This window comes from Agelaius phoeniceus, chromosome Z (assembly GCF_051311805.1).
Source record: "Agelaius phoeniceus isolate bAgePho1 chromosome Z, bAgePho1.hap1, whole genome shotgun sequence".
Taxonomy (NCBI): domain Eukaryota; kingdom Metazoa; phylum Chordata; class Aves; order Passeriformes; family Icteridae; genus Agelaius; species Agelaius phoeniceus.
Genome location: NC_135303.1, coordinates 53,597,973 through 53,612,146, shown reverse-complemented (window position 1 = coordinate 53,612,146; position 14,174 = coordinate 53,597,973). Strand labels below are relative to the sequence as shown.

General features: G+C 39.9%; 1 protein-coding gene across 2 annotated transcripts in view; it reads right to left on the bottom strand.

Annotated features, from left to right (window-relative positions):
* Positions 1 to 11,754, bottom strand: part of SLC71A2 (solute carrier family 71 member 2) — a 30,311-nt gene extending 18,557 nt beyond the window's left edge. Inside the window, exons 1-2 of one of the 2 annotated variants that reach the window (XM_054651771.2) lie at positions 11,470 to 11,598; positions 6,316 to 6,374 (exon numbers count right to left, since the gene is read on the bottom strand). Coding sequence is in view for 1 of the 2 variants with exons in the window: in XM_054651770.2 (XP_054507745.2) it covers positions 11,470 to 11,676 (207 nt within the window). In the remaining variant the exon portion in view is untranslated. Of the gene's footprint in view, positions 1 to 6,315; positions 6,375 to 11,469 lie in introns of both variants that reach the window. The other variant, XM_054651770.2, reaches the window with a different exon arrangement.
* Between the last annotated feature and the right edge of the window lie 2,420 nt (positions 11,755 to 14,174).

Genomic DNA, 14,174 nt, shown 5'->3' with positions numbered 1-14,174 from the left:
ATTATTGGCATTATTCCTGACATTGTCCTGTACTGCTCTCACCTCCAACATGTCTTTAGGCTTCCTCCCACATTCACAACCCTTCCACGACAAGGTGACAAATGGTATACCTCTCCCTGCTTCCTCCACAAGTGACAAGACACATCCACTTCATTAAGACCACAGCACTGCTTCAACAAAACCATGACAATGTACATAATCAGAAGAGCAACAATTTTTGTATTTGAAAATGCCAAAGTATGAGACAATAAGGAGCTGTTTATGTCATCTGGACAACTGTTTTCTATTGATTGCTGACCAACTGATTCTGTGCTTGTGTCTGCAAATACAGACTTCAGACTGTGGAACTATTCTACTGGTCAACAAGCAATTCCAGAAAGAATTAGCAAACTATCAAAGTACTCATGATTTTGTGAAACTGCTGCCATTCAAGATCAAAGGACTTGATCCCAGATGAGATTAATGAAATCTTTTTATTTAGATTAAATGGGCAGAACCCTTGGGAAAGATGCATTTAACCAGAACTGCTGCTTGCTTGCTTTCTTCCTGAAAGAGATTTAAGCAGAGGTGCTGAACAATTGAGTGGGCTTCTCTGCAGTGACAGCCATTGTCGACAAGAGGAGACTGACAGACATCATTTAGCTAGAGTTCTGTAAAGCCTTCAACACAGCTCCATGTGACAACCCTTACCTCCAAATAGGAGACACATGGATTTGAAGTGTGAACCATTTGGTGGATAAGGAACTGGCTGGATGGATGCAGCCAGAGAGTTGTGGCTCTGTGTTCAGGTGGAGGCTGGTGACAAGTGGTGTCCCTCAGGGCTCTAATGTGGGACAAGTGGTCTTCAATATCTTCACTCCTGACACAGACAGTGGGATAGAGCGCAGCTCCAGCAAGACTGCAGATGACACAAAGCTGTGCAGTACAGCTGCAATGGAAGGACAGGCTGCCATCCACAGAGAGCGGGACAAACTTCAGATTTGGGCCCACAAGAATCTCATTAAGTAAAAGAGGTCTGGGTGCCAGGTGCTGCACCTGGGTCAGGGCAATCACAGACATGAACACAGACTGGGAGAAGAATGAGAGTAGCCCTGAGGAGGACTTGGGGGTTATTGTGGATGAAAAGTTGGACATAAGCCAGCAATACGCACTCACAACCTAGAAGGCCAACCACATCCTGGGCTGCGTTAAAGCGTGAGTGAGTAGCCAGGAAGTGAAGGGAGAGGATTTTTGATCTTCTACTCGGCTGTCATGAGACCCCACCTGTAACACTGTGTCCAGCTCCAGAGCCGTCAATAGAGGAAGGACATGGATCTGTTACAGTGGGTCCAGAGGAGGCCACAAAGTTACCAGAAGGCTGGAGCATCTCTCCTGTGAAGACAGGCTGGGAATGCTGGGGTTGCTCAGCCTCCGAGAACAGAAGAGAAGGCTCCAGGGAGACCTCTGTGGCCTCTCACTGCTTGAAGGAGTCTTTTAAAAAAGAGTGACTTTTAAAAAAGAACGATGACTTTTTATTGGGGAGAATGTGATAGGAGAAGGGGAGTGGTTTAAAAAGAACAAAGGACAGCTTTAGATTAGGTATGAGGAAGAAATTCTTCACTCAACAAACAGTGAGGCACTGCATCAAGTTCTTGGAAGAGTTAAAGGCTAGCTGGATGGGGCCCTGAGCAATTTCCCTAGTGGATGGAATCTTCTCCACTGGTGGAGGGGTAGGAATTAGATGATCTTCAAGGTTCCTTCCAATCAAAAACATTCCATGATGTTTTAATTTCTGACTACCCCTTGGCATAGTAACTGTTTTACATAGTTTTTGTGTTCCAAAATTATCTTTGCCTTTCTCCTAGCAACTATCCTGCAGAAGACTGTTTTTCAGTGTTTCCAGCCAATCCAAGGCCATTTCACTCCAACAAAAGAGCGCAATTTAATAATGCAGAATTCAGTTAAAGGGACACTACCCAGTCATAAATATCAAAAAAAATCTGATAAATATCTGACTCATTTCAGCAAGTGGACACCAGGGCGAGCCTGAAACTCAGGATCTCGCACTGAACACAAAAAAAAAGTCAAGACAACCTATGATGAAGGTAGAGTACGGACACCTTCCATGGTTTTCCCCTGCTCAAAAACTTTTGATCAAATTGGTAGAAATCACATGTGTTGAAAATGCTTGCATTACAAGATTCATTTAACCTAACTGTCTAGAGTAAAAACTGTAAAGAAATTCCAAGTGTTTAAACAGTAAATGCATAGATCTGTAATAATTTTTAGATCCATCAGTTTATCAAAACCTGCAGGAGCAGTGTATTCTAGCTAGTAAGGTTCAATGTATTTTCTACATTGCAGCTTGCTTCCAAGCATGACAAATTGAAGAAAACAATTCTCTTTCTCCTTGGAAACAATATCATAGATCAAAGATTATCTCTGGAAAGCTTTCTAGAGTTATTAACATGCAATTTTTAATTTCTAAATAGCAAAGATTCCAAAGGCTATGGGGGTAAAAAAATATCCTCCTCATATATGAAGTCTGTAAGTACTTCTATATAAGGTAATAGGACAACAATTTTATGAATATTATTTTTGCCAAGATGTCTGTCAGTCAGACTAGCACTTAATACTAATTACACTGAAGTCTGAAGACCCCTTCCACAGCAGTTTCCTCTGAAAAAAGCAAATTTAACAGCAGAGTAGGTAAGGGACACCCCTGCCTCCACTTTACTTCCCTCACAACTTTATACTGCTAAGTATGCTGCTGCATCATTAATATCTGGTCTGCATTTGGCAAACATTTTTAATGCCATGAAAAATGAAGTTTTGGAGTGTTTAGAGTTTTTTAATAGTATTTTTATTACATGCAAATTTGATCTGAGACTTATACAGTTTAGCAGAAAAATGATGTACATACACACTCAAAGACAAGCATGGAGATTAAAACAGTCTGCAAGTCATTTCTGGCCACATCACACAGCTTACAGTTAGCTGCACCAACCTACTAAAAAAACAGAAAACACCAAAGCCTTTTGGATTCAAGCCATGACCTGAAAAACTAAAAGGATCATGAAAGGAACATGTACCTGTTAAAAATAAGACAAGCATTCTATGTCAAACATACTAGAACTACCAATATATTATCCACTTTGACTAAAGTTGATTATTTTCTTTCCATTCTCTTTACAGCGTCCTAAATACGTAGATTAATTAAAAATCTTGTGCTAAGGGCTGCATTGGAAAATTAAGATCATGAAACCAGGAAAGTTTACTGACAGTATCAAATGGACTGATGAAGATAGCTACTTCTGAATGTTCATCTTTACTGTAGCTCCCAAAAACTCTATCACAGAAGCTTCCAATTTTTAATCAAGTATCAACTTATTTTTTAAGAAACCAAAATAGTTTATGATTGATCATGTACACAGCCTGGTCCACAAATTAAAAAAAAAAAAAAACAACAATGAAAACTCTTTACTCAGTTCAAAATCAAAGAGTTTTCTAAGAGTTTTCTAAAAACATTTCACACTTGCCTTTTTCATAAAGCTGTATCAGAACTATTGGGTGAGGTTCATTTCTGCATTGAGAAAATACCCTGCAACAAAACTTCATGAAATTTACACAGAGAACTTTTGAGTATGTAAAAAATGGTTATAAACCTTGAAGCACAGGACCTTTAGGCTTCTTGAATAAACAGTATTGGAACAACCTACTGAACCCCGTAGGGATTTGAGAAATAAAAAAGGATTTCAGAAATAGTGCAGATATGGTCAACATAGAAGTTGCATGCCTCATTCACTGCCCTCAAAATTGAAAGTGTTGTAAGTGTCCTCAGAAAAGCCTTAAATTTGTTAAGGACCTATTTTCTACTCATATGAGTAGAAACTACTTTTCTATTTAACGTGACAGAACTGTGTGTGGGCTGCGAAACTATGTATGAACATTATAACAGCCTTCAAATGCAGCTGTTTGTCAAGGTTTTATACTTGCACAATCATTAATGAGCAAAACATTACTTCATCTCAAATGCTTAACAATACAAGTTTTAGGCCATCATTGTAAAATCTGAAGCCTTAAAAGTTCTAACAAAACATCTGTTATTTCTCCAGTTTTACATTTTGCTCCTTCAATGCCTCTTTTCACTGCCTAATTCTAAAAAAACATTTTTTTCTTCTGCCTTTCTTGGCCTCAGAGTAAATCTGAAACTTAATTTGGGATAACTACTGGGAGGCAGTACAATCTTTTTGCAAAGCTAAACAGCTGTTGAACATTCATAAATCCATGAAAGAATGTCAAAATGATAAATCCAGTTGGTAATAATTGCTCATAGAAAAGGAGGAGGGAAATGCATTCTAGTATTAGTAACAATATCTTACCTAAGACATTCTGAAGAACAGCTAATACAATTCACCCTAAAATACTCTGCAGCAAAATGCAAGCTTATAGCCAGTCCTAGATCTGCAGAGCGAACTAAGAACAGGCGGTATTTATTATTCATACAGTTTTTAGATAACTACTTATCTGTTAATTCAAATCTATAATGTAATAATTAAAATTGTTTGAATGCCTGCAAAAGCATCTTAACATCAATTTCAAGAATGCCTGTTTATTTTTCTGAAGAAATATGCTTTTTTCAGAATAAAATCACTTGTGACTGTTCAAATCCTGAAGTCATCCAGAGCACCTTTTCAAATTTTTTCTGTTTTGATGAGGGCCACACAGTCCTGCTAGGCAAATTAAGCAAAAGTTTCAACTGGATAAATAGGGTTTTTTTCCCATAAGGGTGAAGCAGCAGAGCTGGACATGAAAGGTTTGTTTCATCGTGCACCTGGAAAAGCCCTGGGCAACCTGCTCAGGCCTCACTGCTGATCCTGTCCTGAAGAGGAAGGTATCTCCCTAAAGTACCTTTCCAGTAACATAATCCTATTATCTTTCAGGCAGATAACAACCAAACTCAAACTGAACTTCTGAATTGACAACCACAGGAACTTGCTTTTGTCCCCCTACACCATCCCCTGGGAAATTCCTTCCCACCAAGCACTAGGGTCCCTCAGGAGAGTCTGCTAGTTGCTTGTTCTACTTGCAGTACAGACATAACTTTGCAAAGAGCACTCACTGTCCTGCAATATGTAAAACAACACTCTAATTAATTAGTATGAGTTTAATTATTTTTTTTCTAAGCGCCTACAGAAACATTTTCCACTACAAAAATTAACTGATTCAAATAGTCATTTTTTACACTACCACCTGCACTGCAGTCCACTATGTCAATTCTGGTATTTTCAAGAGGAAAAGAACTGAATTAACAGAATCAGTAAAACACTCCAAGAAACATGCTTTCATGTATCAATCATTCAGATTCTGAAGTTCATGACAAATTATAAAATTCATTCCCTTTACACACTTATCTTCATTACTATTTCATTAGTTTCCCCCAAAATACAACCATTTCAAATGCAAACTTCTCCTGGTACATCTCACTACAAGACTATTTAATCATTTTAGCTTATTCTTGAACAAGTATTATGCCACCAATCCATCTAACTTCACGATGAATTCTCTTTCTTCCACACCTTACCCAGATAGAGACAAACATTCAGTATCCCCAGAAAACTTTCTAGTGACTATTTTCTTTAATTTTCAAACAGAAGCATTTTGGATCCACCTTAATTCCAACTGTTCACCAGAAATGCTCTGCTTGCTGGAATTTTTGCTGGCAAAAATTCAATGCAAAAATACATAGAATACAAATGAAAGTGCTTTCCAATCCAGTATAGCATTTTAGGTATGTCTTGTGAGCTGCAATATAAATCATAACTTATTCAGATTATACACCGTCCAAACTTGTATTTCAGCTGCAAAACAAACACCTTAAGCAGATCTTCATCTGGACTGGAAGATCGTAACAGACTTTCTTAACAGAAAGCTAGGCTAAATCATATTGCACAGGTCTAGAGTATCAGAAAACAATTCATTCAAAATGAAAAAGCCAGTGAAGATTTTGCAAAGAGAAATTGTGTCTTAAAAAGTTCCTGGAGTTCTCAAAAGCACATGTATAGCTAAGGCAGATCACATCAATAAGCTTTCCAAAAATTCAGCAAACGCACTCAAAGATACTCACTAAAGGCTCTTAAAGGAAGCAAACTTTCCACAGGAATCGAAAAGAAAAGAAAAGCAAACATACACACGTAGGGAAAACAAACAAACAAACAAAAAAAAAAAAAACAATCCACAAAAAACCCCAAAACACGCACAAAAAAAAACCCAGGACAATTTAAAAAAAAAGAAATAAACTGACTGCAATCTGTTCATACAGCACAGCGACATTACCGGATGACTCCTCCTGCTCTGTCCTAGTGCCTATGTTGTTCAACGCATTCAGAAGTGAGCTGTAAAAAAGGATGAAAGTGAAGTGACGAAGTTCACTGATGACAAAAAGCAATTCACTTTGGAAGAGTTATAGGGCAATGAGAGCAATGGCAAAGAACAAGAGAAGTTTGTGGAATGTATAGAACAAATTAAATGGCAGATGGAAATTAATGTATATTAATTTAAGCAATGCAAACAAGAAGAAACAATTTTAATTCCACATATAAGATGATTACAACATCGGAATGTGATCCTGGAAAAAAAAGAGTACAATGAAAGAAATGAGTTTAGTATTCAGCAGTGGCTTACTAACACATGTTCAAAAGAACTTCCCCTGTTAGGAAAAAGATTATCACTATATTACTGCATTAACATGTGATGTGCCTGTCTAGCTAATCCTCTTCTTCTGATGTTCTGACCATTTTTAATAGCTCTACATAAAGATCCTCATCTTATCCTATGACTGTTTCGTTCAGGAGCTTTAAGCAATATTCATTGTTGAATAATCTATTTTACAGAAGCACAAGAGGCCCACAGAAAGAAAAGGAACACTACCAAAGATATGGTGGAATACTGAAGCAGTTTCCTCCAAACTGCAATAAAAATATTTGCAGAAAGGTACAAATGGGATTCATTGAACTGGGAGTGACATGACACGAAGGGTGTTAAAAAATTTGCCACCACCTCCTTACACTAAAATACAAGAAAATAAGTGGCACTTTACACAATCTATTCTTAAGGTCTAAAATGTCATGCCATACTGTATTTCCTGCTGGGAACACATTCCTGTTTCAGTTTAGACTGGACAAGTTTAGAAGCAAGAATATTTTAAGGCACATAAAGCACGAAGATCATTTCTGGTTCAGTCTTCATTGCTGAAGCCACTGAGGTAAGAAGACCACCCAAGAAAACAACTGCCATACATCCTGCCACATTCTGAAAGCTCCACTCTAGACAATACCTCATTGCTTAATTAAAATACTTCATACAGAAGTAACATATAACCAGCATATCACACTACAGCAAGTTGGAAGCCAATTTATCTGTTTAAGTTTTCTTTGTAAAACTTAGAAATATGTACAACACTGAGAAATTCCTCTAAAAAGCCCTGGCTGCTTAGTTAATACACATGCTTCTCCACAGTGCAGATAGTTACTCAAACTCCCTGTCCAGCAGGCGAGGTTAGGATCTTCATGACTAATTATATAACTATGACTTGATAATTTAAGTTTTTACTGATCTAGCCTACAGTGCTTCTCTTGGAATGCAACAACATCCACACTGATAGAACCCAGAGCATCAGTAACAGTAGACTTGTAACAGCAGAAGTGCCCTCTCAGCAAAAATATAAACCAGAATGATTTGTTTTTAAACAGAACAGTTAAACATTCCTGGTAACAATTCAGGCTTAATGTCAATCTAATAGGATGGGATGATTCAGAATTACATTGGCAATCTTGAGAATGTAATATTGTTCATCTCTAATTATTCAGATTTAACAGTAAAAATAACCTGTGTGGGAGAAAACAGTGGTCCACAAAGAACTTGACACCCAAACTGACAAATGAACTACCAAAAACTATGTTTTTACCACCAGCAATATAATTTAAATTCTACAAGCAAGAAATTTAAGAAACCAGCTTACTGAGTTCAGACCTGTTTCAGTAAAGTCTCAAAATATTAAATCATGCTGCCTTAGTTTTACTGCGCTGTATTTTTTATGGAGTATAAAAAAGAAAACTGCTAACACTAAGGGCAAGAATATGTAATTCTTTGGGCACATATAGTTGTGCTTCGCTGTGTAAACCAATATAAAATTTAAATAATAAAGGCTGGCAAAATTCCAAAATGTACAGTTCCGAATGTTTATATTATCTTTCCAAAATATATAAAGATCTTGGGCTTCATAATAGCTGTGACATTTTGCAGTGTCCAAAAACATGAAACTAACATCTGATTAATTCTCAAAGAGGTACAGATGTGTGACTTTTTATTTCACACTCTATTTAGGATTTCTCCCACAAAAGCACTTTATTTAGACAGTATGACGCTATTTTGCTGAAAAGTTTCCTTAGTGTGACATTTTACCGACAATAAGTTGCCCAGAAATGAAGTGCACAGTGCAACTATTCTGAATGCCATGCTAAGCTTTATACTACCAGCATTCATAATTCATATATAACAAGATTGCACAAGAGCTAACAAAATGTCCCATGGCATCATTTACTTAAATTTCTGAGGCTCACTGAAGTCATGGTAATACAGCCAAGAAAAATTATTTAATTCCACTGGAATTTAGTTAAACGTACTATTGTTTAACTATTATTAATTTTGAGGTAGTAACTCAATTCATAAGTCATTTGTTCAGCATTTGTATTTCAGCTCTTCAATTCAGTGAACCCAGTGCATTCAGCAAGGTGAGGTTAGTTACAGCTACATCCAAAACCAGAAGCTTCTTACACCCAAGCTGGAGGGATAAAAGGAGAAAACCTTGCACAATCTGACAGACTTGGTCATACTCTTCCACTTTGTCTTACTGATGTGATACAAAAAAAGAGTAAAAATAAAAATGCAAAATTAAGACATTCTTCAGAGACCAAAGAAGCAGCTCACAAAAAATTCGTTCCTGTATTTATTTCTTCAGCAGCAGTCCAAGCAGCAAGACTCCTCTTCCAAATGCCTGGGATGCACTCCCACTGAAATCAAGCAGATCTCTGCAACTACATCTAAAGCCATGATCCAGTCCCTCATATTTTACTGTGAATACGCTCTTTCAATAAAGTCTAGGCAGAGAGACTTGTAGCAATATGACAATCATGTGAGAATCACAGGGTGGTGCAGGAACTGCAATTACAAAACAGACTGTTCAGTCAGGAACAGATGCAGACCCAAACATGATAAAACTGCACTACTGAGACAAGGCTAGAGCCCCATGCGGTCTGTCTCATATGAGATGCTTTAGAGGATCACAAAGTCCTCCAAGGGCACAACTAAGAGGGAAGGGACAAAAAATACACTCAGAAAACAAACCTCAGATCATTTTATAAAATTAAGAATTTATGTCATTTTGAAGCTAAATTTTCAAACTTACAGAAGAGCATATATTAAGTTCTCAAAAGCATTTTTTAACACTTAATCCAACTTTATCAGATCCATCCATTAATAAAAAAATGGGTTAGAGCCTTTGTCAGTTATAAATTTAATTTCCATTTGAGTTTTACTTTTCAAAATTAGAGAAAGAAATCAGTTCTTTAATTTCTTTTTAAATTTCCCAGCCTGTACCTTCCATTTCCTAGCCCCTGTTCATATGTCAAAAAATTCAACTATTTTTCTTCTATACAGTTAGGAGATCAATCCTCTGTTTCTTTCACCACATCTTCTGAGCTGATAAAACTGAAACTTTCTGTTTCTTAACTAAAACATTAACTTTTCAAAACTCTTTCAGAGATACTTGTGTAGTCTGATTTCAGATTCCATATACACTAGACTCTTTAATGAGACATACTGCACACAAATCTGAACAGCAATTCTACCATACAGCAGATACCAGCTGCACTTCTTGAAGAGTCCAACCTGCTTTTTGAAGGGCATAACCATTTCTAAAAGACAACTGAAAGACTCAATACAGAAGTGATACACCATAAGAAGTGTGAAGCTGTCATTTTGGAATTAACTTACATAAAAGAAATTACTTTACTAATGAATTCCACAGAACATTTTTCTACGTATTCTCTGCATTAATCATCTACTAAAAGTACCTTAAGATCTTCATCAAATACAAGTAAGGCAGAAAGAATGTATGTGTATCAAACAGATACACATTTCAGGATTTTTTTTAATATTCTTCAGCTCTAACTACGATATCACATTAATGCTACATCATTAATATACTAAATATAACAGCTAAAAATACTTCTTCACCTTCACATAAAACAGCCCCACTATTTTCTCTCTGACAGCACAGATGCTTATCTGTGGGAGGACAGGTAACACACAAAGGAGATGCTGACTCCCTGACACAAACCTAACACTGTTTTATAACTTTTGGCACATGCAGAGCTTTCAGCATACCCAACTTTGTGAGCAAACTAATACTAAATTATTCAGGTACACATGAACATAAATATACCTCAAGGAAAGTTATTAACAGCTTGCAATTCAGATGCAAAAAAAAATGTATGTGATTTCAATTTGCTGAAAAAGATTCAGCATGGTAAGGCATTGCCTTGTTTTGCACCGGTACCCTTTCAAAAACTGTTCATTCCAGAATCACCTGTTTTATTTACTTTGTGCCTTCCCCTGGGTTCTTCTACTCCATCTGGAGCGCTGGGTTAACTCCCACAAAATAAGATGAGTTGTATCGCCTCAGCCAGCACCATCCTGCCTGAAACAAGTCACCTGTCATCTACTGCCGAAAGCTCAAGGGATGTGACCTCTGAGCTGGGTTTAAGGCACCTTGTGAGCACACTGACGTACTTAGAGAAAGGCTTAAGCCTTTTTCTTCAGAAAGCAATTAGGCACGGCTACCACACTTACAAACGCAACTTTGCAGCGAGGGCACGGATCACTAACTCCCTTCCAGCTCCTCTTTTTGCACAAGATCTGAGCGCTCAGTGTGAAGAGACGAAACAGCACAGCCACTTACAGAAACTGCATACGATACGGTAACCCCGTGGGTAAGGTTCAATACGGAGCACTTCCAAGAGCTCTTAAGGAAAACTTAAGTTTTACCTTCCAGACACCTCGGATTCATACATTTTAAAAGAAAACTTATTTACAGCCACCTGCTCACAGGTGCTGTTACGCAGGTTACTCCGCCCTGGATAAAACTCCTAAAGAATGCAGCGGGGCTGTCAGGGTCGGGCAGGGCAAGGTAGGGCAGGGCCGACTCGAAGAACCCGCCGCACCTCAACTTCCGTAAGGCATCCAGGGGCAGGACGCTCCAGGAAACACCTCGGCAGGCACTGAAGGGGAGCTATCCCTCACGGCCGGGCGGGCGCTGATACCCACGGGCCGCCCGGCCCAGCCCGTAACGCACGGCCGCGCTCAGGCCGGCAGGAACCGCACGCAGCCGCCGCCACCTCGGCGGAGCCCCCGCTCCCACCGTGCACTCACCGCGCCGCAGCCGCCCGCCGTCAGGCCGACCCTCTTGCCCAGCATGATGCAGCCGCCCCACCTGGCGCCGTCGCCGCCCTCCCACGACGGCGGCTGCGGCGACGACGACGCCGGTGGTGGTGGCGGGGGCTCCTCCTCCTCCTCCTCCTCCTCCTTTGCCGCCCGGTCCTGGGCTGGCGGCGGCTCCGGCTCCGGCTCGGGGCTCATGTCGCTCCCACCATGGCCCCTCCCGCAGCAGCCGGGCCGGGCCGGGCCGGCGGCTGCAGCGGCCGCCTCCGCCGGGCTCACGTGACCGCGCGCCCCCGCCCCCTCGCCCCGAACCGCCCCCGGCCCTGAGGCGGATTCGAACGGCGGCGCGCGCGGCAGCCAGCTTCCCTCCGGGAATCGGGGCCGGCGAGGCTGGAAGGGCTTCAACTCATTTTCTTTACATTTCCTTGCCAGCCCAAGCTAACTGCGTGTAGAATTTGATGCTTGCTTTCCTTTTTTTTTTTTTGTTTTGTTTTAGTAGTCTAGAAGCTCTTACAAAACTTTTCATTTCTTCAAAAATAGTCACCATGAAATATAACAATATTTTTGCTCTTTTCAAGACTTAACCATTTTTCTACTGACTTGAAAGGCAAGGGATTTTTCCCTGTACGGTTTTCAGTGTTGGTGTTTGTCGTTGGTTTGTTTTGGTTTTTGTATTGAGGCTTCCAAGGGATGAGAACCTTTTAAATTCAGATTCCTCAGTCAGAAATGTATGAATTTTAAGCTTGATGTATCAGCAAGAAACCTGTCTACCATGTAAGGTTCATGTAAAATGTATTACTTAAATTCATAATTGTATTTTAAAAATTTCACCATTAAAATATTTACATATATAAGTGAAGTATTTAATCCACTTTATATACAAACCACTATTAAATTATCAGCTGTAATGACTTTTGATCTGGGTTCAAGTGACACATCAACTGCTTTATGTCCTTATTGCATACAGAATTAGATACAGTTAGAACAGTTTTGTTAGCATGCTAAACTACATATATAATCCTTACTAGGAGCTGGTTGTCCAAATAAGTGGAAACACGACAAAGGAATAAATACTGAGTTTATGAAGAGATGTTACTAGTACAGTTCCTCCCAGTTCTGTGCTCTATGCTTTTTAGAGTATTCTTAGCAATATTTTTAAGCTATCTGGAGGTGTCATTAATAAAAAAGACATAGAGTTTGTTAGAGAATGCTATTCAGATTAATCAAAACTATAAAGTGTTGTAGAAATACAATGAACATGAGTGAGTGTTGAAATGTCAGCTGAAAGTGTTGGTAAGTCATCCTGGGGAAAAGAATTCTGAGTAGTCATTGGGTTTGTAGACTTCTAAGTCTACTTCTGCTTTAAAAAGATACTAGAAACTGCATAGATAGTTTTCTGAGATAATTCTTATATCTGGCAGTAGCTAGTCACTTGCTAAGAGAAAATAAAAAATAGTCTCTGAAATTTAAAACTATACTTTATCTCAGCTTAGGTACCTGCAAGTTTTTTTGTATTTTAATCTATTTTTTGGAGTTAATGAAGTTAAATTGCCTGGTTTATTGAAGAAAAAATATGAACCAGATCTAATGGGTTTTTTTCACATAGTTTAGTGAGGTTTTGTGAAGTGTGAAACACCTGCAACACTGTTTGAACAAAGTATTTCTAAGCAGAAGAATGAAGTCCCAAATTAACAATATTGTCTGGAGGTGAATCATATGTTGATCTCAATAAATCATGGCCAAGAGTATCCCAAGGAGGATGCCCTTGGGATGGCTGGATGCCTGAGATGCTGTCCCTGCATTTATCTGTAGTAGAGGAAATGTATTGTACTAGAATATCTGTACATAGGCTCTGCCCCAAGAGGTTCCAGTTGCCCTTGATGGGCTGCAGCTGCGATGTCCTTAACTGGGCTGCAGCTGTGGCTAATGAAGATAACTGGGATAAAAGGGGGCGGGTTAGCCAGTCAGGGAGAGCCTTGGAGGAGCCCTGACCTGAGAGAGAACAACATGCGGTAGAAGGAGCCTGTGCTGTGAAGATCTGCAGCCATAACACACTGAGGAGGTATGGACTTTAGAAATCTGATAACAACAGTATGGGACTCCAGAAACAGAAGAACAACATTTATCCATGCCATGCCGCCCGGTGGTTCTCTCTCCGACTGGCACTGCTGGTGCTCGGAGCAGTCATCTCCAGGCTCTGGCACAGCGCTGGCAGCCAGGCACTGCTGCTCTCATGGACCTCAGGTGCCAACAAACACCCTGCACACAGTCCTGAGTGCCCTCCTGAACAGGGAGCGCTGCTGCTGTCGTGGCAGCAGGGCCTTAACACTGAGGGGCTGGATGGCACTGAGGGCTCTGCCCAAGGAGTGATAGATATGGTGTATGGCCAGTGTTGGGGTGCAAGGTGCTGCTGGCCTGAGCTGGATGCTGCTCTGTGGGACAGCTGGGCCAGGCCTGCCTTTGCCGGGGCAATGCTCAACTCTTGGATGTGGCTGGGTCATCCTTTGTGTCCTTGTGACCATCCACAGCAGGGATATGCTCTGAGGGTTGCTACTGCCTCTCTGTGGGAGGCAGAACTGAATTGAGGCCGTTGGGTAATGACTCAAAACATTCCCCATTTGTGGAAAGCAGGGAGCTTTGTTGAAGCCCAGCTTGAAGATGGAAGAGTTGATCTTTTGACTGTGTAGTAGCTAACC